At 35.3% G+C, this 23,949-nt stretch overlaps 1 protein-coding gene across 6 annotated transcripts in view; it reads left to right on the forward strand.

The window, feature by feature from the left end:
- STXBP5 (syntaxin binding protein 5) overlaps positions 1–23,949 on the forward strand; it is a 170,726-nt gene that overhangs the window by 38,055 nt on the left and 108,722 nt on the right. For all 6 annotated transcript variants that reach the window (XM_081795781.1, XM_060616860.3, XM_060616861.3 and 3 more), the window contains exons 5-7: positions 15,596–15,730; positions 17,945–18,008; positions 22,686–22,769. In XM_081795781.1, the coding sequence (XP_081651907.1) occupies positions 15,596–15,730; positions 17,945–18,008; positions 22,686–22,769 (283 nt within the window). The remainder of the gene's footprint in view (positions 1–15,595; positions 15,731–17,944; positions 18,009–22,685; positions 22,770–23,949) is intronic.

Consider the following 23,949-nt stretch of genomic DNA (forward strand, 5'->3'; position numbering starts at 1 on the left):
TCTGTGTGCTAGGTATTGGGATAAGAAAGATGAATAAAATGCTTGAATAGCTTACATCAGAGCCCAGACATATAATAAGTATGACATAATGTGGATAAATGTCATTTTAGAAGTTTATGTTAAAAACCTAGGATAGAATAATTCAGTCTTTCAACTTAAAGATATACTGACTTCTTTTAAGACAGAAGTCAGTCATCAGGACAATGCAGACTAAAACCAACCAGATTATCACTACACATCCATCAGAAGGGCTAAAACGTTGGCTTGGATGAGACACTGTCGGAACTTTGCATATTCTGCTGGAAGTGTTAAGTTTTAGTCACTTCAGAAAAATGTTTTTGCAGTATTCACAAATTCCATAACCCAACAGTTCCTGTCCTAAACATATATGTGGGGTAGACAGAATTTTAAAATGGGTCCCAAGATTTCTGCCCCCTCATGTCCACACGCCAACTTCTAGTTATTTATACAAACACTACTTAACTCTAGGTGAAGGTTTTTTTGTAGATGTCATTGAGGTCCCAATTAATTGACCTAATGATAGAGCAGTTATTCTCAGCAAACCTGATTTAGTTAACTGAGCCTTTAAAAAGGACTAGATTCTTCCTGGCACAGGGTTCAGGGCATGACAGGGATTCAGTGCAAGGGATATTGAGTCCTACAATCACATGAGACTGATTTCTACTAGCAACCTGCTAGAGCTTCAGAGCGGATTCTTCCCAGAACCTCCAGAAGGGGACACAGGAGTGTCTCCTGGCTGATGTTTGGATTTCAGCCTTCTGAGTCTGAATAGAGGCTATGAGTCATGCAGTACCTGGACATCTGACCTATAGAAACAGAGAATAAATGAGTGTTTTCTTAGGTATTAATTTTGTGGTAATTTGTTACACAGCAATAAAAAAAAAAAAAAAAAAAAAACAAACTAATACAGATTTTGGTACCTAGAAGTGAGGTGCTGCTGTAGCACATACCTAAAAATGTGGAAATTGCTTTGGAACTGGGCAGTGAATAGAGGTTGAAAAAAATTGAGGAATGTGATAGAAGTCGAAATTGCATTGAGTAGGCTGTAGGGCTCTAGACTTGGAGACTACTGCCAATGAGGACATAGAAGGGAGAGAGGAACATCTTTATGGAAACTGGATGAAGTGGTTCCTTGTTATTTAGCGGTGGTGGGAAGCTTAACAGAAGTGTCTCCTGCATAATGTGTAAGTGATTAACTTGGATATTTACCTAATGAGATTTCCAAGGAAAGGATTGACGGTGTCACCTGATTTTTTTTTTTTTTTGCTGCTTTATAGTAAAATGCAAGAGGAGAAAAATAAATTGAAAAAAGAATTATTAAAGGAACCAGGATTTGATGATTTAGGAAATTCTTACCCTGATCCAGTTGGTAAAAAAATTGTTTCTCAGTATGGCATAGAGAAAAAACATGAAGGTGTGGCTGAACAACATTTTACTAAAAATCTAATGACTAAAGGTCCAAGTATTTAGTCACACAAAGAGCTCTTTTAAGAGATTGCAAATCTTTTTAATAAAACCAGAGAACCTCTAGAATGCTTTAAGATGCACAGTTTGAGAAAATTGTATAGCAGAATATTGCCAGCTTGGCCTGAAAGAGACAGTACAAAATGAAAGGAGGCTGCCAGCCAGAAGCAGTCTGATAAAACTACCTATTCCAGGCAAGTGCTATCTTGGATGAAAAAGGAAGGATGGTTAAGAGGGTGGAGCTGAGAGCTACAGAGGATTATTCCCAGACCTTGAAACCTAATTAAGAAAATCCCAACGTTTGATTTCAAAACTGTTAAGGACCAGTGGCTCCTTTTTAACTTCCTCTTTTCCCAATTTTGAACAGGAATTTCTGTAACTGTTATCCTATGCTTGTCCCACCATTGAATGCTGAGCGTATTGGGGACAGATAATTTGTGTCTTTAGTTTCATAGGTCCACAGATGGACTGTAATTGTGCCCAAGAGCTATATCTAATGGATTCCAGTTGGGATTCTCATATGCAGCAAATTTAGATGATGAGATTTGGGATTTTTTAGCTGATGATAATTTAAGGGGATTTTGGACTTGATAATGTAACTGGTTGAGACTTTGGAGATGTAGGGATCAAGTGAATGTTTTTTGTATTTGGGAGGAATGTGAATCTTCAGAGGTTAAAGGGCAGACTTAGAGCCAGGATTCTAACATGGTTCCCCAAGGTGTTGTCCCCTGGTATACATACACCTTCTCCTAATTATTCAACCAATGCTAATCGAAGTGATGCTGTGAAGGGATTTTTACAAATGTAATTGAGATCCTAAAGAAGTTGACCAGTCACACATGGAGTATATCTAACTGGTTTTAACTTTGGATTACCTGACTTAAAATGGCAGCAAGTGAGCGGAATTACACTGGTTGGTTTGGCTCACCTCTGGAACTCAGCCTCCAAAGGTATATGGGTATCTTGAGGAAGACATGGGTACTCTAATGAATATCTGAATAATGTTAGGAAGGAGTGGAGTGAGGAATGGATTTTAGGTAGATAAATAACCAATATCCATTATATTTAACTGCTTTCAAAATGAAGTTGATACACTTAAATACTTAGCATCCCCTAAAAGGTATTATAAGGTCTATGATTCTACTTATTACCATAATTCATTTTGCTATGCTTCTCCCTTTCACTATGCATTATAATATAGTCTCCTTGACCTCATTTTTAAAAAATTTTTAATGTTCTATTTATTTTTGGGAGGGGGGGTAGAGAGCGCACACGTGAGTAAGAGGGCGAGGGGCAGAGAGAGAGGGGGACAGAGGATCTAATGTGGGCTCTGCACCGACAGCAGTGAGCCTGATGCAGGGCTTGAACTCAAGAACCATGAAATCCTGACCTGAGCCGAAGTCAGACACTCATTTGGCTGAGCCACCCATGCACCTCATGACTTTTAATATATTTTTTTTAACGAATGATCCTCTCTCCTACCTGTTTGTATGAGCTGATCTCCCTGCTTAGAACATACTTAAGATTCTCTTTCCGTGGTTAACTTGTCTTTGTCATTTCTTTTACAGATTTTTCTCTAAATTCTCTAGTGTGGGTTTTGTGCCGGTTTTGTATTATGGCATAGTATGATGCATTTTCCCTAAAATAGCACATACCGTGCTTACTGTAATTGCCTTGGTTCCTTGATTGTCTTATAGATTAGAATGTAAACTATATGTTTTTTTTTTTTAATTATTATTCTGTTTCCAGCAGTAATCTGGAATTGTAATGCCTGACATCTGGTAAATGCTCAAAAAATTAGGGATTGGTTGTTAACTCATTGTCTTTGCAGAAACAGGGGAATCTCTTCTTCTGTAGAAGGCATGGTGCTCCACAGACTGTGTTCCTTACCTGGGAAATAAGTTTAAGAAGTAAAGTCTTCAAACAGAAAAACATGAGAGTATTTGCTTTCTGTATAATCTTTATTCCTCCACTAATAGATCCCAAACTAGTTAGGTTGTTTGATTATCTTTGGAGTGCTATTTGGTCCTTGGCCCACAGCAAGGTTTTAAATTTTTTTCTTTTTTGATAAAAAGAGTGAGATGGGAGAATAAAGAGCTTTGAGCAGTAGCTTTCTTTTTACTGAACCAGCATGCCTGGGAGGTATAGCAGACTTCCATCTGGAATAGTTTGACAGTGATTTTTAAGATGAAGGTTTTATTTTTCTTTTTTTCCCTTACTGTATTAACACAAATTCTTAGAACAGTGTTCAATGATATTTTTGATAGCAAGTATATTTTTCTTAGTGATAATTTTAATAATATTGCCTTTAGGGCTTTACTATCAAGCATAACATAGGATGTTGGTTTAAGATTGAACCTTTTTTTCCTTTAAGAGTTGGCTGTCAATAATGGAAATTAAATTTTAATTGGATGCCTTTTTAGCCCCTTTTTAGATTGTCGTGTGATTTCTCACCTTCCTTTTTTTCTGGATGGCATTAATAGATTTCCCAATACTAAGCATTCTTGTATGCTTGTGAAAATTTTGGAATAGTACTGATAGTTCTTTTATTATATTGTTAAATATGGTTCTTAATATTTTTTTAGAACTTTTACTTTTGTTCAAAAGTGAGATTAGAATATAACTTTTTTTCTGTAACTGTCAGTTTTGGGATCAGGGCAGATACTTCCTTCATACAATGAATTGAGTAACTTTTGTGTCTTTCTCCTTTTCTTTCTTTCTTTTTCTTTCTTTCTTTCTTTTTCTTTCTTTCTTTCTCTTTCTTTCTTTCTCTTTCTTTCTTTCTTTCTTTCTTTCTTTCTTTCTTCCTGTTCTAGAACAGATAGAGAAATTAATAGAGGAATTACATGTTTGCAGAATGTTTTCAGAGTATACTTAAACTTTTTAGAACTGGATTTTTTTTGTATATAATTCTTAGATACATCAATTTCATCAGTGGTTATTGATCCTTTATGTTTTTCTTGAAATTTTTTTATGATTCAGAATATCATCAATTTCATTAAGATTAGAGGCTGTATCTACCTGTATTCTTGTGTGCTTATATTAATTTTTATACTCTTCATATCGTCTTTCTCTATTTTATCATATATGTATTAAATATAATTTGTCAGAGGCTTTTGTATTTAATTGTCTTCTAAATGTAGTCATTTGTGGATTTGTTTTATTTTTATCTTTTATTGATATCTAACTTATTTTTATCTCTATTCTCTCTCCTGTTTTGTTTTTAATCTCTTGACTTAAAAGTAAAACTTATTTATTTTAACTTGCTTAAAAATTAAAACACTTTAGGGCATGACAGTTATAAGATAAAGTCAGAGGATGGAGATTTGAACCTAAGAATTGTAGGGATTTTGGTGATGAAGACAGGAGAAAACAGAACAATGGAGAGAAAAGTAGTGATCAAAGGTATAAAGAAATTTTGTGGAGCTAAAATATCTTGATTTATTTTTTATTTTTATTTATTTTGAGAGAGAGATAGACAGCAAGCCAGGGAGGGGCAGAGAGAGAGGGACACAGAATCCCAAGCAGGCTCCAAGCTGTCAGCGCAGAGCCCAACACGAGGCTTGAACTCACGAACTGTGAGATCATGACCTGAACCGAAGCTGGATGCTTAAGCAACTGAGCCACCCAGCTACTGCCCCTAGCTAAAATATCTCTAGATTGTTAGGGCCAATAAATGCTCCAAAAACTGCGGACATACTGGAATTAAAAATACCTTAAAAATCATATTCTGACATTGTCAACTGTGAAAGAACTCAAAAAATACAGTAATCATCTGAAATTCCTCCTCTTCCCCAAATAATCATTCTTTCAGACCTTGTTAGAAAGCAACGATGTTGAATGTGTCTTAGTGTAAGGATAACTACTAGAAGGATACAAAATACATACTATTAAACTTCTAGAGGAAGAAAAAAGGAAATGAAAATGGAGATCAGGAAAAGCAAAAATAATAGAAAAAATATGGTTAAAGATGGAAAAAATAGTTCAGCTATATCAGTAATCAAAATCATTATAAATATACTAAATTCACTTGTTAAAATTTTGAAATTTTTGATTCAGTTAAAAAAATGCAGTTACTAAACTTTTTATAAAAGATATACCTCAAGCTTAATTACATAAAATTTGAAAGTATGTGGAAGGAAAAAGGGGAAAAAGCACACATCTTATGACAAAATTTACAGTGTTCTTGGAAGTAACACTAGCAAAAATGGATAAGATCTATGTGGGGAAAATATTAAAACTAGTGAAGGAATCAAAAAAGACTTAGGCAAATGGAGAGCTTCAGAAAAAGGAATATTCAAGTTTTAAAATGTCAGTTCTTTCCAAATTAACCTTATAAATTCAGTGCTGTTCTAATTAAAATATTAACAGGGTTGTTCATATAAGTTAATAAGCTGATCCTAAAATTTATATGGGAAAAAAAAGACGCAGAATAACTGAGACATGTTTGAAAAAGAAATGTAAGATGGTGGGTCTTATTTTATTGGATATCAAAAAATATTGGAAAGCTGTAGAAATTAAAATGGTCTGGTAATAACAAAGGGAAGACCAGGGTGCCTGGGTGGCTCAGTCGGTTGAGTGTCCCACTTCGGCTCAGGTCATGATCTCATGGTTCCTGGTTCCAGCCCCGCATAGGGCTTTGAGCTGACAGCTCGGAGCCTGGAACCTGCTTCAGATTCTGTGTCTCCCTCTCTCTCTGCCCCTCCCCTGCTCGTGCTCTGTGTGTGTGTGTGTGTGTGTGTGTGTGTGTGTGTCTCTTTCTCTCAAAAATAAATAAACATTAAAGAACAAAAAGAAACCCAAAAAACAAACAAAAACAAAGGGAAGACAAATGGATCAAAACACAGTGAGCAAACTGACACACACACACACACACACACACACACACACACTTTTGATATATGACAGAGGCGGCTTTGCAAACAAAAAAATGATGCAGCAAATAAAACAGGATGCAGTAAATTTAAAAAGTTGCAGTAAATAAAAAATACTGGGAGAACTCTTATCTAAATGGGAAAAGTGCTTCATAACAAAATAAATTGCAAACCAGTTAAAGACTTAAATGTAAAATGACCACAGAAAACTTAAAACAGGGAGGAGGATCTGTAAGATCCAGGCAGGTTGTGCTTAAACAACATACATGGAAAAGCACAAAGTGTATTGGAAAGGATTAAAGGTTCTGTATAACACATTTACCATAAAGTTAAAAGGCAAACCCCATCTACCAGGTACTGCTGGATAAGAACACAAAAATCAGAATAATTTGCACAATATTCTTTTTAAAAATAGCGACTCCCTCCCCTCCCCAAATTCCTCATGACTTATGTATTTTATGAATATTGAGAAAAAAATATGAAAGGATATGTTGACCAGTCTATTAATTTGATTTATAGAGAGTATGTTTTGGAGGAGAGGCACACAATCACGATAAAACTAATTAAAAAATCATTTGAAGGGCCAACTGTCTGACTTATTAGTGAGTGGAGTATGCGACTCTTGTTCTCAGGGTTGTAGGTTCAAGCCCCATGTTGGGTATACAGATTACTTAAAAAGAAAATCTTTAGAAAATTATTTGAGATAGTAAGTTTGTATAAATGTATAAATAAGGTCATTATTTGTGTATATGTGTTATTCTGCCTATATACGAGAGAGAGAGAGAGAGAGAGAGAGAGAGAGAGAGAGAAACTTCTTTAATAATTAAAAAGACATAGCCGTAGACTGGAAGATATTTAGAGTACACCTATCCATACAACAAAGGACAGTCTAATATAAAAATGTAAAAGAGGTGTAGTTAACAGTTGCTGATGAGTATCAGCAGCTTTTGTTTATCATAACATTCATTATGTAATACACTGTGGCATTTTCATTCCTCAAGGTAAGATCATTAAAAACAGAACTTTAAGCAATCCCCCATGTAATAGGGACAGTTTTTTCAGATGTTGTTTTTGGTTCTGTAGTTGATAACGTACTGTTTTCCTATTTGATGTTCATTGTTTTACTTACTGATATTCAGTTGATACTCAGTTTTTTCCATAGTCGTTGATGATGTTAAGGTGTCATTTTACAGGAAAGGTTAATATCATTTATTTGGACATCTTTCCAAAAGTTTTATAAAAACTGAAATGTAAGAAATAAAACAGTAAATCAATACAAATATAAAATGACCTTCAAAAACCTCTGAAGCTTATTTTTTGAAAAACATTTGTTACATTGTACTGCTGGGATATAGATATGATGATTTTTCTAAAGTGGCCATGACAGTTTATCCAGAAAGATAAGAGACTGCAAATAGAAAGGAAATCCTTTGAACAGATTTATAAATTGCTTTCAGCTGACCCTGCTGTTATTTTTAATATATTTCTGTATCCATTAATGCAAACTTAAGTTTTCTTCTATTAACTGGTACAGTTAATTTAAGAAAAATATCAAATATGTTCTTTTTTATTTTCTTGTATATTAATTCATTTCATAAACATTGATTGAGATTCTGGTCCATGCAAATACTGTGATAAATTCTGTAGAGACATGGAAGTTATACCTGCCTAAGGGAGATGAAATGGCAAATCATAATGTAATAGAAAATGTGATATAATATGTAGTGAAATTTTCTTATGAAATTTTAAAGATTAACCAGCAAAACAGTGTATCACCATGTTTTGAGAATTTTAGGTAAAGCATTACCAAAGAGCCCATGTGAACAGATTGGTGGGATTGGTGGGAATTCCCTACATTGACAAAGGGCAAAGGGACTTTCCATTATTTCAGATGCACAGTCATGAAGAAATTTCATGTTAGGGCACAGCATCTGTTAAACATGGCTAGGTGTGTGGTCCAGAGAGGTTAACTTTAGAAAGATAGAAAAGGTCTATTCGTGAAAGTCCTTTTATGGAAACGTAAGAATTTTATATTCTCAATCTTTATCCAACTTTAAATCATTAAATGAATAACATATGAACAAGATACATTATAAGTGGGTATTGCAGATTGGTACATATCTTGGTTAATGAATAAGGGTTCAGTGGAGGAATAGAAACCATTGTAGGCATTAAGCATAAATGGATTCATTTCAGGGATGTAGCAGTTTATAAAACTTTGAGAAGGGTTCTAGAACTGTTGTGTTAAAAAATTACTGCCCTACACCTGCCTCTTAGCACAGACAATACTGTGGCTGGTCCCCACTGCTGCCATAAGTACCTCTTGCCATTCAGGTTTCCTTGAATATCCTTGTCAGCAGAAACAGCAACAGAAATATGGTCTATGCCTCACTTCTACCTGCAAATCTCAAGTTTGTAGAAACTTAATCTCATCTATAACTCTAGCCATGGAAGAGTCTGGGAAATAGAAATTTTAGCTTTCTAGCGTCTGTGGTACAGGAAGGCATATAGGAGAATGTGGAAGAGGCTGCCGAGTGCTAGTTGACCAAATCCCCACTGTAACTCTACACCGTTTTCCCAGATACATGTACCACCAAGTGTCACTAAATATTGTTTAGGAAGCATTATGGTAGAAGATAGGAAGCTGTTACAGTCTTCTAAGTAAGATAATGATATGATTTCTCTTGTCTTTGAAAAGATAACTCTCGAGGCAGCTAGAAATCGATTCGACAGTCAGTAATAATGGTTTAAATTAGGCCTAAGTCATGAGGATAGAGAGGGAGCAACTCAGGGATATTTGATTATTTTATTAACATAATAAATTCTCACATTTTATGTAGTTTGTGTAATGAATTAAGTACTTATTTAGTAAAAGATTTGCTGAGAATATAGAAGTGATGACGTATTTCCTGTCATGTTGGGCTGATTTTATGGTGATATAGGCATGTAGATGAGCTTATTGGTTCATATGTCTTTATGGCTTAAATACAAATTTGTGTTTATACACTTATTTATAGATGACTGATTTTAACATTACTTAGACTGTGTTCTTCTGTTAAGATTGGTAATAGTTAAATCTTCCAGATTTGGTGCTTGTTGACTATATAACACTTGACAGACTGCTGCTAAAGCTAAACAGTGAATAGGATGTATGTATTACTTCCTGCCACTTGATATGTTACACGTTGTTTAAGTCCCTTAAGTATATACAGAAATTACTGTGTTCCTAGTAACACTTTGTATAGAATAAGTGTATCTGTGTTTAAGTGCTGTGTAGGGAATTAGAATACAACTCTACTTAGTGACGTTCTGAGGGAGTTCAACTTGAACATCGGTATGTCTCGAATACATTTGTTTCAGTCACGCTTTTTTTTTTTTTGGCTCCATATTATTTATTTTAAGGTACATTTTCAGGCTCAATTTAATATACCACTCTTCATAATATCTGACCTTACTGTTTACTGAGTTTTAATGTTTTTCACATGAGTCTCAACTATGACATTTTAGTTATCTTCAGTATAACATTATGCTTTAATATGTCAGCACATAAAGTTTACTTGCTCTCCTGGTATCAGTAAAAACTGAAGTCACTGTCATCTATTATGATCTATATCACCTTAAAATAAATATCTTTATAATAAGGGGCGCCTGGGTGGCTCAATCAGTTCAACGTCCAACTCTTGATGTCAGCTCAGGTCACGATCTCATCATGGGTTTGTGAAGTAGAATGTTGCATCGGCCTCTGTGTCGACAGCACAGACACCACTTGGGATTCTCTCTCTCCCTCTCTTTGCCTGTCCCCCATGTGCTCATGTGCATGTTCTCTCCGTCCTTCAAAATAAAGAAATAAACATTGAAAAAAAATCTTGGGACGCCTGGGTGGCTCAGTCTGTTAAGCGTCCAACTTCAGCTCAGGTCATGATCTCACCGTTTGTGAGTTCAAGTCCTGCATTGGGCTCTCTGCTGTCAGCACAGAGCCTGCTTCAGATCCTCTGTCTCCCAGTCTCTCTCTGCCCTTCCCGTGCTCATACTCTCCCTGTCTCTCTTTCAAAAGTAAAATAAACACTTGGGGCTCCTGGAAGGCTCAGTTGATTGAGCATCCAACTTTGGCTCGGGTCATAATCAACATCTTGCGGGTTTGAGCCCCGCATCTGGTTCTGTGCTGACAGCTCAGAGCCTGGAGCCTGCTTCAGATTCTGTGTCTCCCTTTCTCTCTGCCCCTCCCCCGTTCACATTCTGTCTCTCTCTGTCTCTCAAAACAGAATAAAAGTTAAACATTTAAAAAAATTAAAAAAAAATCTTTATAATAAAAGCATATGAACAACAATAGTTAGGAATTTAATTTCAGTCAAAGGTAATGTTTGAGCTTCATGATAAATGCACTGTTGGCATTCTTAAAATTTTCCTGGGGTCTTTTTAATTTAATTTTAGAAATAGGATTTGTTTTCCTCTATGTTTTTATAGCTTTTCAAGTAAAAAGATTTTATTTGAGTGGATTGTACTAAATAACAGGTCACTTATCTATTGCTGCATATCAAAACATCCCAAAACTTGAGAAGCTAAAATAACAGCCATTTTGTTTGCTCATAATTTTGTGGGTCAGCACTTGGGTCGAGCTTAGCAGAAGCAGTCTTTCCCTGTAGTCACTTATGCAACCACAGTTATCTGGCTGCTCTACTGGGTTGGGTGATCTAGCTTGCCTTACATGTCTGGTGGTTGGTGCTGGCTGTGGGCTGGGCCAGATTCTCCCAACAGGTTACACTGGGCTTCATCATACGTCACCTGGGTTCTAAAAGCACAAGAAACAGGTCAAGGCCGAATGTGCAAGTGCTTTTCAAATTCCTGCTTGTGGCACAGCTGCCCGTGTCTCAGTGGCCAATGGAAGTCACAAGATCCTAGAGTCAGTGTTGGGAGAGACCATATAAGGGGCGGGATACAGGGAGAGAGAGAAGATCTCTTGAGGGACATTACTATAGTAATGTAGTGATACTTAGTTCATTGATGAAACTTTCCTGTTTTCAGTGTTTCTTTGTATCTGTTGATCTGGACTCTTTAAATTTGAAATCTGTTTGTCTGAAAGCTATTCAGTGCCATTTGTTTCATGACTACTTTACTGAAAAATAGTAGATTTCTATCATGGACCACTTTCTTAGAAACATTAACAACAAATCTCTCTCTTCTCTCTCTATATGTATATACACACATACACACATGTACATATGTACACACACATAATATGTATATATAGTTTTAAGTGCTCCAATTGGCCTTTCCCTAAATCAGTGGCATGGTATTTTATTTGGTTGCATGGAATTTTAGTTTTCTCACTGTTCCTATTCCCACATATTCAGAGCCGTTAAAATTTGCTAATTAAGAAACTGTCAGTTTAATTGTGATAAAAACGACTTGACTTTCTTCCTTCTCAAATGAGTCCAATAACGAGGGTAGTTATGGTACAGAGTAATTTTTAAATTTGGTACATTGTACAAATACACTCCCATTATTTCTATATAAGACTCATTCTAGGGACCATATTAAAGCCTTGGTGCCAGATCATTAAGTGAACATTTTAATTAAGTCCCTTCTTAAAATGTTAAGTAGTAGTTTTTACTTCTGAAAACAAAGATGCTTAAAATTTTTCAGCAGTGTCAGTTGGTTTTATAATTGAGAAAAAACTTATGATGGTAGCTAATACTGAAAAGGTGAATCCAGGGAAAAGTTCTAGATTTTTTGCTGAACATTGAAGAATTTATTCCTTTTTAAAAAAATTTTTTTAACATTTATTAACATTTATTTTTGAGAGAGAGAGCATAAGCAGGGGAGGGGCGGGGGGGGGGGTGGGAGAGAGAGAGAGAGAGAGAGAGAGAGAAAGAATATCCAAAGCAGGCTCCAGGCTCTGAGCTGTCAGCACAGAGCCCAGTGTGGAGCTGGAACCCATGAACTGTGAGATCATGCTCTGAGCTGAAGTCATATCAACTGAGCCACCCAGGTGGCTTATTTATTCTTTTTTTATTATTCTTAATTATTTATTCTTATTCTTTAAATTTATACTTATTTCTTTAAATACTTAAGAAACAGTATGCTGTTGCACTGGGAACAGAAAATATTGTATGAATACATCACAAATCTCTGGCCTTAAGATAAGTTTAAATTTCTTAAGCATATAATTTAAACAATTTTGTTAGTATTAAAATCAAAGATGGGTCATGTCATTGTATTAGCAATGTCATTAGTTACTGCTTTTCTAGAGTGAAGAATAAAGGAAAATTGCATAATAGTGGAAAAGATGCGAAGTTAGATATTTCTGATTTTTTTTTTTTTTTTGTGAGCCAATCATTATTTTGGCTTATTTATTTTGAAATTATTTTTGAATTTTCAAAACATTTAGCTGTATTCATGTTTTAGTTTATAACACATTTCAAATGAAGTGGTTGTTTTTATGATGTTTATTGCATCGTTCATTTTATATTTGGCTTGCTGTTGGTACTTTTATGTAGCTTAAGTAGTTAAAATTTGCCTATAACTTCTAGTTGGTAGACTATCACGTGATAATTAGCTAACATTTATTGAACACTTCTCTGCTTCAGGCCCCATGTTAAGCATATACCATGCTTTGTCTTATTGGAGACTCAGGGGAACACTGTCAGGTAGATGTCCTTTACTGCTTAGAAACTGAGGTTCTGAGAGATTAAGTGGTTTACCAGAAGTCTCATGCTTGATAAGTAACAGAGCTGAAAATTAAATACAGGCAGTCTAATTCCAGAGCTTGTGCCTATGTGTTATCAGAATCACAATCTATATGCATAATTGCTAAATCCATAAATCTCGGAAAACACAAAATTTTAAAACCGTTTTATTTAGGGTATAATAAACATATAATACGCTCCACATAAAGTGTACAGTTTGATAAATTGACACATACATACGCGGATGAAACTGTCACCATAATCAAGATAACAAACATACACGTCACCCCAAAATATTTCCTTGTCCTCATCCCTCCCCTCTTCTATTTCTAGCCTCCGCTCCTGCAATCTGCAGGTAACCATTAATCTGCTTTCCATTACAATAGTTCAGTTTGCCTTTCGTATTGCATATAAGTTGTATATAAATGGAATCGTACAATGTGTCTTTTTATCTGGTTTCTTTCCCTCATGATAAGGATTTTGATATTCATCAATGCTGTTGCATGTATGAGTAGTTTATTCCTTTTTACTATTGAATACTATTGTTATGAGTATATACCACTTACCTGTTGATGGACATTTGGATTGTTTCCAGTTTTTGGCTGTTACAAAGCTGTTTTGTAACATGTGTACAAGTTTTGTATAGATTATGTTTTCCTTTCTCTTGGGTAAATACCTAAATACAGTAGGTGTATGTTTAACTTTTTAAGAAACTGCCAGTGACTATAGTTAATAATACTTTTTATATATTTGAAGCTTGCTAGGAGAGTAGGAGATCTTAAAAGTTCTAAACTAAGAAAAAATATTTCTAACTATATGTGTGGTGATGAATATTTCAGCTAGACTTGCTGTGATCATCTTGCAATATACACACATATCGACTCATTGTATATATTTGAAACTAATATAATATTACATGTGAATTATATCTCAGTTAAAAAAACTGCCAAAAATCATACCTTAAAAATATTTAATGTGTTTGTGAGATACTGCCATTTTAGGTGATCTACAAAATTTGCATTATATATTTTTTTGAAATCCAGAAAATTCAGAATTCTGAAACCTATATGGCCCTGGAGTTTTCAGAAAGGTACTGTGGACTGCTTAGTATTTTGTGAAGTCATATGGGACTATAAAACGTTTTTTTGATGCAACAGACATTTTTGTGCTTTGTTTAATGTAGAAAATCCCTTAGAAATATGACATGTTATTATATAAAACCCTCAACAAGAAATACAGACGATGAACCTTAAATAATTATTTAAATGAACATTCCCTCTAGGAGGTAGACCATGAGTTGCACGTACATTTATTTGATAAGTATTTTCATCTTGAAAATTTTCTGTAATGAAATTGTGTTCATGGGAATAACAATGTTGTGTATGCTATATCTTGCTTAAAACCTAGTACCAGTATTGATGGCCTAGTACTGATTATTACTGTATGTTATTTGAAGTGCTGTTCTATTGAAAATTTGAATATATTTTGAGAGGCACAATAAATAGGTAGTCTAAAAAAATGAGCATTATATGATTTCATAACATACTAATTTTTGGGGCTAAAAATAAGTGCTACAAAAAGGACAAGATAGTTTCCATTCTTTATCTTGAAGTCAAATGATCTAGGAATAGAAAGTGTTTGGAATTACTGGAATGATAATAAACCTTAATATGTGCGTGTAAATTATAATTTGTTAATGAAGTCCTGTCATATCATTATGACATAGGAGAAGAGCATTGTCTAAGTGTGAGAATAGGGGATCTCTGCACTCCCTGAGGCTTACAAGTTACTGAAGAAGGTAGACCTTAACTGTCTTAACAAGGCAAGCCTGATAGAGATAAAAATTATTGGGCTATCAATTTGAATAAAGGTGTATTTGAACTGAATCTTGAATAGAAGAAAAATATGAACGGGAAGAGCCTTTTGCCTGGAAGGAATGGTAAGCACAGGTACTGAGATAGATGAGTGTGTTTAATAACTCCTGAGGAATGTAATAATACCTAGGGTCATGTGGGTATTAATGGTTTGTAGTTTAATGGTTAAATATGTGATGCGCCTAAAGTAACACAGTGGATGACATAGCCAGATTTGAAACACATGGTAACTTTAAAACTCATCTTCTTTCTGTCAAGCCATCATGTCTATCTACTATAAGGCCTTCTGTTTGACATATAAGTTGAATTTGTATGTCGAATATTAATCACACGGACCCCTGAGTGGCTCAGTCAGTTAAGCATCTGACTCTTGATTTCAGCTCAGGTCATGATCTCAGATCGAGTCCTGTGTCAGGCTGTCCACTGACAACACAGAGCCTGCTTGGGGATTCTGTCTTTTCCTCTCTCTGCCCCTCCCCCACTCATCTTCTCTAAATAAATAAATAAACTTAAAAAAATAAATTTAAAAAAATGTTAACCACAATGAGTGGATAAATCTGGTTTCATATCATTTTTACCTTTCCTAAATTAGACATCATGATTAATCCTCTAATACAATTAACAAAAGTTACAGACGTTTTTCTAATTTCCTTTTTGGTTATATTTTCTCTTGCAGGGTTACATTTTGCCATCTGCCTTTCCAGAGTAAGTGGCTCTATGTGGGCACTGAACGAGGTAATATACATATTGTCAATGTGGAGTCCTTCACACTCTCAGGCTACGTCATTATGTGGAATAAAGCCATTGAACTGTGAGTTTGAGCAAATATTCCATATCTGAAAGTATCAGGACCATGTATGATATCTTTATATAATAGCTAATGAGTAAATCCGTGTGGAATTAAATATGTCAGACATTCTTGATATTAAACACAGATTTATTAGCCTTTTCTAAATATTATACTATTAACAGTTTGTACATTTAAATGTTCTGTATATATACAGATAGATAGATATGTGATCATATGTATATATAAACCTGTGTATGTATGTACCAATTGTAGCATAAGTTTAACGAAACAATTATTAGGTGAAAAACACTCCCAATTTTTTTTTCCGTACTTTTATCTTCTGTTTATTTTTCTTTCAGATGTTAGTCATACCCCACTAAGTTGATTTCATGACCCACTAATGGGTTGCCACCAGTGTTTAGAAAACATTGATCTAAACCGGTACTTGATATGTTTAAATAACTGACAAATATAATGTAAATGTTTACAATATAATATTGCAGAATTTGACAATTTGTTAATTTTGATATAATGATGATTGTTTTCATTTAACAATCCTTAATTTTGATATGATGATTGTTTTCATTTAACAATAGCAACAAAAACAGGGTTCAGCTGTAAGGCCTTAAGGATCTTTAGCACTAACTTTGCACTTTGTTTTAGAATCTTATCTTTATATCTTTTTAAATTTTTTTTTTAACGTTTATTTATTTTTGAGACAGAGAGAGACAGAGCATGAACGGGGGAGGGCCAGAGAGAGAGGGAGGCACAGAATCTGATACAGGCTCCAGGCTCTGAGCTGTCAGCCCAGAGCCTGACCTGGGGCTCGAGCTCACAGACTGTGAAATCATGACCTGAGCCGAAGTCGGATGCTCAACCACTGAGCCACCCAGGCACCCCAACTCTTATCTTTATATCTTATCTCAGGTTTTTTCTCATATTATTTAGACATAAAAATAAAAATGTATGGACATTGACAAAATTCATTTTCGATGTTTCGTTTGTTTTTAAAAATTTTTTTAACATTTATTTTTGAGAGACAGAGAGACAGAGCATGAGTGGGGGAGGGACAGAGAGAGAGGGAGACACAGAATCCGAAGTAGGCTCCAGGCTCTGAGCTGTCAGCACAGAGCCCAATGAGGGGCTCAAACTCACAAACCGTGAGATCATGCTCCGAAGTCGGATGCTTAACCTACTGAGCCACCCAGGTGCCCCATCTTTTGTTTGTTTTTAAACAAATAGTTCTGTATTATTGCATTCCACAGAATTTGACATAAGGATAAATTTGTGGCATCACTCTTAAGCAACGTCTTGGTCAACTATTATAATGTACTAAGCCTGGTTTTTCTTCCTGTGGCAGTAATGTTATCATATCTCAGTGCCTTGGTCCAAGGTGTGGGTTTTTGTGGTTGTTCTTTGAGTTGATCACAACATCCACTAGGTTGGCCTGGTGCAGATAGATGTCTGTATGGTTTCACAAAGGTCTCATGAAGTGGGCTGGTGTCTCAACCCTTGGAATTTATGAATAGGGAGGTGCTTATTCCTACTGTATGGGCATAAATTCAGCTCCATTCTTATCTATATGACTTCTTTTTCTCTGAGCATGTACAGTGGCATTAGTTTTGTTGTTTTGTTAAAAAACATAATAGAATTTTTCCTATTTTTTTGTGGGTGAACTATGGAACTATGGATGCTCCAGTTGGAAGCTAGAGTTGAGTAAAATAAGATAGCAATATTTTAGATGATGCTTATTTAAAAATATTAATTCTGAGAATTCTACCATGAGAATAGATTTTTTTTGTGCTAAAATACTACATTGAATATTCCTATACAGAAAGTGTACTTGTAAATTTTGTGGATTTGTATCAGTGTCACTATTTTTCCTCTGATTGCTATGTTTTGTTTTAGTTTTTATTTAAATTCCAGTTACTTAACATACAGTGTAATATTAGTTTCAGCTACACAGTATAGTGATTGGGCACTTCCAGTGCTCATCACAAGTGGCCCTTTAGTCCCCATCACCTATTTAACTCATCCCCCACCCAAATTTTCCTCTGATTCCTATTTTGATCCATAGTAAGAACTATACATTTCTTACCAATTACTTACTGAATTGTTCTCACCCTTTATAAATACATCTTTATCGTCCATTCATTGGTTTCATTATAATGAATATATAGTTGTATTGAAATTTTTAATTGAGAAAAAAAAGTCTTGCTAACTTTTCTTTTTTAGGTCATCTAAATCTCACCCAGGACCCGTTGTCCATATAAGTGATAACCCAATGGATGAAGGAAAGGTAGAATTTTTTCCTAAAAAATGACTTATTACTTAAATGAATGGATCTTGGTATTTTTTAAAAAATATGCAAACTGTTCTAGTGCCACATGTATTTACCTTGCAAAGTTGACATTTCTAACAAATGTTGTCCATCATAGACATTTACTGGTTTATTTAAATATTATGAAGAACAAGTGAAAGAATTAAAATCATTTATAATTTTAAAGAACACAAAAAAACCCTAAGACAAATAAAATGTAATAAGTACAATTCAAAGTTATTTATTTTTGGCATATTAAGATTTTGTGGAAATCTGGCAAAAACTGTTTTCTTTGCTTTCAAATTATTTTTAACACTTTATACAAATTTTGTAGCATTTAGCACATAATGCCTTATGTTAGAGGTGTCTCTGTACTCCTCACTCTTCAGTTTTTCTTCATAGATAGCTTAGATTAATAATGTAGAGATTTTTTAAAATATTACTTCACTTTTTATACTCAAAACCAGTTTCATATAGTCAGTATCTAGCTATTGTTTAGATTTGTTAATACATTTAAAAATAAAAATTCCTTTTCCATGAATCTCTTACTTAAATAGTTTTACGATATCATCCTACATAAACGCCAGGAAGTTTATCACTATCAAAAGTCAGTGAAATGAAACTTCTAGATTTTGTGAAGGTTTTTCCTTTCCTCAACTAATGGGAGTGGTCTAGCCTGTGTGTTGTATAACACTATTCTTTTATTTGCTACTGGGAAAACAAAGGCATAGCTCTACTGTTTGGAGTTAGCTTGTAATCATACAAATGTATGCTTTGAGAGAAACTTCACAGGAAGCAAGTTACAGTAACCTATATCTACACTTTATTTATTTGATACAAGGTACTTGTTTAGAAGCCTTTAGGTGGGAGGCATGGCAAGAGAATTGAAAACTTCCCTCCCTTCTTTCTGGATTCAGTCACTAAGTCATTTCAATCATTTCTTTGCAGTGTCTGTTTTTTATTCAACCTCATTACGGCCACTGTAGTTCAAGCGTTCCAACCCATTCATGAGTCGTTTCCAGATCAGTCTTCCTAGAATACTGTTTTAATGTTATTGCTCTCCTTGTTGAAAAGCTTTCGGTGGTTCTGCAGTATCTAACAAGATACAGTTTCCTTAAAACATAGCTCCTAGGTTCCACTGTCTTTCATAACACCTTCACCTGAATGCTCTGCTGAAGCAAATAGTTATTGTTTCTCAGATGTGAGCTGTTCTTTGCTGCCTCCCTGCCTCCTGTATGGGAGTCCCTTTGTATGCAATGCTTTTCCACTGAATGCTGTCTGCTGAATTCGTACCCACATTTTGAGGCTTAGATTAAATATATATCTTTCGTGATATCTTTGCTGTTAATCCTGACTAAAAATGCTTTCTCTCACTTTCAAATCCATTAGCACCTTAGTTGTGCAAGTTTTACAGTACTTGTCACCTATTGCCATGTATTAGAAATATGTGCATATCTCACGTCCCCTGCGCTCGAGAGACCCCTTGAGCATAGAGAGATTTACAAAGGTTTATGTTTCCCATAGCACCTGACATAGAAATAGTAATTCCTCAGTATATACTTAATTTATTGTATAAATAAATTACGTATAGCTGCTTGTATCATCCTCACTTTTTGAAACCTGGCATTATGTTATTCTCCTTAGTTTCCAGAGTTAATCTCATCTAAACGTTGTTGAAATATTAAGGTACTAGACTAGTTTATATTGTCTAACCTTTGATTTCTAATAGAAAAGCCCACTTTGTATCAGTGACTCTTCTGCTGTTTCCAAAGATCTTTGTAACATTGTGTCACTAAAGAAAGGCGACGGGGCAGATTCCTTCAAAGCTAACCTTATAGGAGATGCCACCACAGTAAGCAAAGGCCTTGGCTAGGGAAGGTTAGGCATTAGTGTAAACTTACTTAGGATAGTAACAGTAATGACTGCCACTTACTGAATTCTGCTTTATTTTGGGCACCGTGCTTTCTACTTTATATGCACTATTTTATTCGATCCTCTTAACAATTTGTAAGTTAGTTGTCTTCCTGAATTTACAGATGCTGAGGCAGACACTTGGTGTGATTACGTGTTCCAGAGGTACAAAGCTAGATAGCGACAGAGCTGGAATTTTGAATACTGATCGTTCTGATTCCATCCCCAGAGTTATTGATGTTGCAGAGAGTCCCATTCATATTGAGTGTACCCACTAATTTTTTTAGGAGAGAAGAAAATAAAAGGAAACTGCTCAACAGTATGTAAATTAACATCTCTGAGAAAAGATTCTAGTGGGAATTAATATTGAAAGAATTTTCCATGTTTAAATACCATATCTTTTAAGTTAGCTCTTCTATTTTTATAATATTTAGGAGATTATGGGGATTAAAGTCTAACCTGTTGACACAGATTTCTAACATTCTTAGGATATTAGAGCAGGCTAGAGATGTTAAAACTTACTATAACCCTCTTATGTTATTAACATCTGGATGGATAAAATTACTTCCTTAATGTTAAATGGCTACTAAGTAACAAATCTAAGACGAGAGCTTAAGGGACCTATGTCCTGAGCAATCCCGTGCTGTTTACACTGTATATCAACTCTTAAGTTTTATCCTTTTCCATCTCTTATTCCTGAAGTTTCTCTATTACTTCCCCCTCAGAAAATGCCATATTACATGTCTTAAGGTATTTAGAGGGACTAGGAGAAGGTAAAGGAAACAAATACCAGTTTTTCCAGAAGGAGTATGTATCTCACATTGTCTAGAAAAGAACAGTTTGTATTAGCAAAATTAACTATACTTCCTGACAAGGTGGGGGAAAGTTTGTTAGCTTCAATGATTGTCTTTTCAGATACCCCTGAAGTCTGAAACCCACAAAATTGCTATTTCATTAAAATTATTGGGACCGCCCCAGACTTTGTTCATATCCCCAGATTACATTACAACTATTAGCTACCTACTAGTCATTTATGTGTTTATTAAACAAATATTTATTGTCTTCTGTGTACTAGGCAATATAATAGATATTAGAGACATACAGATGAAAATGCATGTGTTGGCATAGGAGAAGGAAGATCTTAGTCTATCTGGAGAAATGGGGAGTTGGCTTACCCAAGGGAGCATCACTAAATTGAGACTTAAAAATGAATAGAAGATCACTCAGAGAATAAAAGAGAAGGAGGTTTCAAACAAAGGGAATACTGAGATTTGAAAAAGTCAAGTTCGGGGGTTGTGGGCAGAAGAGGTTTGATAGACAGTGGACAGTCTGTAAAGCAAGGACATGCATTCCATTCTGGAATTTATTTATTCCCTCCCAAAATATATTAAGTACCTACAACATATCAGTCAGGCTCAGTGTCTTACAGTGGTGGTGAACAAGATAAGACCAGTCCTTGCCTAAATAGACTAGTATTATAGTCAGTAAGAAAATTCAGCTAAGGAAAAGGCCACTATTGTGTAGCGATCCTTCAGATTAAAAAAATGTACAGAGTGCTGTTGAAGGACATAGGAATGGGATTGACTTACGTTTGGCAGGTCAAGGAACGCTTCCCAGAGGAAGTAATAGCTAAAACAACTTCTAGATGTTAGTAGGATTGGCCAGGCAAAGAGGGAGACATTGAAATGTGGCCCAGGTGGGAAGGCAGCAAAGGTAAGAGAGCATGAACGGAGAGATGTGCTGGAGTGTATTGGGTAAGAGGGATGTGACAAGGGACGAAGCTGGAGAGGTAAGCAGCAGTCACACCATAGTAAATCTTACAGGTCATATTACTCAGTTTGGACTTTATCCTAAAAGTAATGGTAAGACAATAAAAAAGTTTAAATGAAAGCATGCATTTCCATAATCAGGTTTGCGTTTTAGAACTGTTAAAACACTAGCTACAATAGGGAATGAGTTTAAAAAGGAGCAAAACTGGGGTCGGGAGACTGGGAGACCAGAAAAAAAAACTTTGTGTCTTGAACCAGGAGAGAGGTATTGGAGGTGGGGGAAAGTGGAGAGATAATGGAACGTAATTTTAAAATCACCGGATGATTTTCCCTGATGAGGGAGACGAGAGTTAGGGATGATCCTCCAGATGTTTGTTTGAGCAACTTAATGAACATTAAGACAGGAAATAGAGAGACACAGTGTAGGGGGAAAATAACAAATTCACTTTTGGACACGTTTACTTTGAGGCTCTTTCGGAGTTAGTAAAGGGAGCCGTGACCACTGGAATTGAGTCTGAATCTCATGAGAAGGATCTAGGCTGGATATAACTTGGAACTTATCAATAGATAGATGAGTAAGTGAGATTATCTAAAATGTGTTGAATTAAGAGAGTTTGTAAACTCGAAAGCACCTACAAATGTTAATTTTTAGTTAGTAATTTATTATGTTATATTAATTAATGAAAATGTACACACCGGACTTCAAAATGGTACTGTTTTCTTTCTCAATAACTAGTTATATATGCTGAGTCACTAATCATCAAACATATATGTATGTAATGTATAATATTAATATATAATATATAATATACTGCAGTGCAGTATCCTCATCATTCATATGATTAGCAATGAAGATGTGTAATTATAATTTTATACTTAAAACGTGAATGATAATATTTATCTTTATTGTCAGCAAATAAATGTTTCACATAATTAATATCATTCCTAGGTCATATGGCATTTTCTTTTATTACAGCTTTTGATTGGCTTCGAATCTGGAACAGTGGTGTTATGGGACCTCAAATCAAAGAAAGCCGACTACAGATACACGTATGATGAGGTAATAACATTAGTTTTGCTACTCAAACGTTATTTTTGTCATTTTTCTAGTTCAGAACAGCTTCTCTGAGAACTTAATTGGTGATTTTAGTTGAGGCAACCTTTGTAATTGTAACACTTTTTAAATATATAAAACAGATAATCACATAGCTTAAAAGATTTAAAAAACAAAAAAATCTCTTCTCCACCCCTGTCTTTTGGCCTTCTAATCTCTTTACCCCTGGGACTAGTGTCAGCCGTTTATCTCGTTGGTTCTCCTAGAAGTATTCTGTCATTTACCAGAAAATTAGTAAATGTATCCTATTTTTTTTTATTATATACAAGTCATAGTAAACTGTAGACAAGTATAGTTTCACTTGTTTTAAGTTCCAAAGAAAGGGGTGCCTGGGTGGCTCAGTCAGTTAAGCGTCTGACTTCGGCTCAGGTCACGGTCTCGCTGTCCATGAGTTCGAGTCCCGCGTCGGGCTCTGTGCTGACCCCTCAGAGCCTGGAGCCTGTTTCAGATTCTGTGTCTCCCTCTCTCTCTGACCCTCCCCCATTCATGCTCTGTCTCTCTCTGTCTCAAAAATAAATAAACGTTAAAAAAAAAATTAAAAAAAAAAAGATCCAAATAAAGATTGATTGTGGTTGACCAATGTCTTTTAAGTCTCACAAACTGTAGGCCTCTCCTCACCTTTTGCCTTCCCTCCTTACTGCATTCCTTCTTTCTTTTTTAAATTTTTTTTAACGTTTATTTATTTTTGAGACAGAGAGAGACAGAGCATGAACAGGGGAGGGGCAGAGAGAGAGGGAGACACAGAATCTGAAACAGGCTCCAGGCTCTCAGCGGTCAGCACAGAGCCTGACGCGGGGCTTGAACTCACGGACTGTGAGATCATGACCTGAGCCGAAGTCGGACGCTTAACCGACCGAGCCACCCAGGCACCCCTGCATTCCTTCTTTATGGCCATTTATTTGTTAAAGGTAGAGTCTCCCAAAGACTAGATTTTTCTGGCTCCGTCCCTCTTGTGTTTAACTTTTTTTTTTTTTTTTTTTTGCCCTTAGATTTCCTATAAAATGGATAGTATGCTGAGGCTTGATCGAATTCAGATTCATTTTTCATTTTTAGCGAGACTTCTTCATAAATGATGCTGATGCTTTTCTGTTAGGTGGAGTGTTAGTGTCTGTGAGGTGAGCAGGCA

This window comes from Panthera onca, chromosome B2, assembly GCF_046562875.1.
Source record: "Panthera onca isolate mPanOnc1 chromosome B2, mPanOnc1 haplotype 2, whole genome shotgun sequence".
Classification (NCBI taxonomy): domain Eukaryota; kingdom Metazoa; phylum Chordata; class Mammalia; order Carnivora; family Felidae; genus Panthera; species Panthera onca.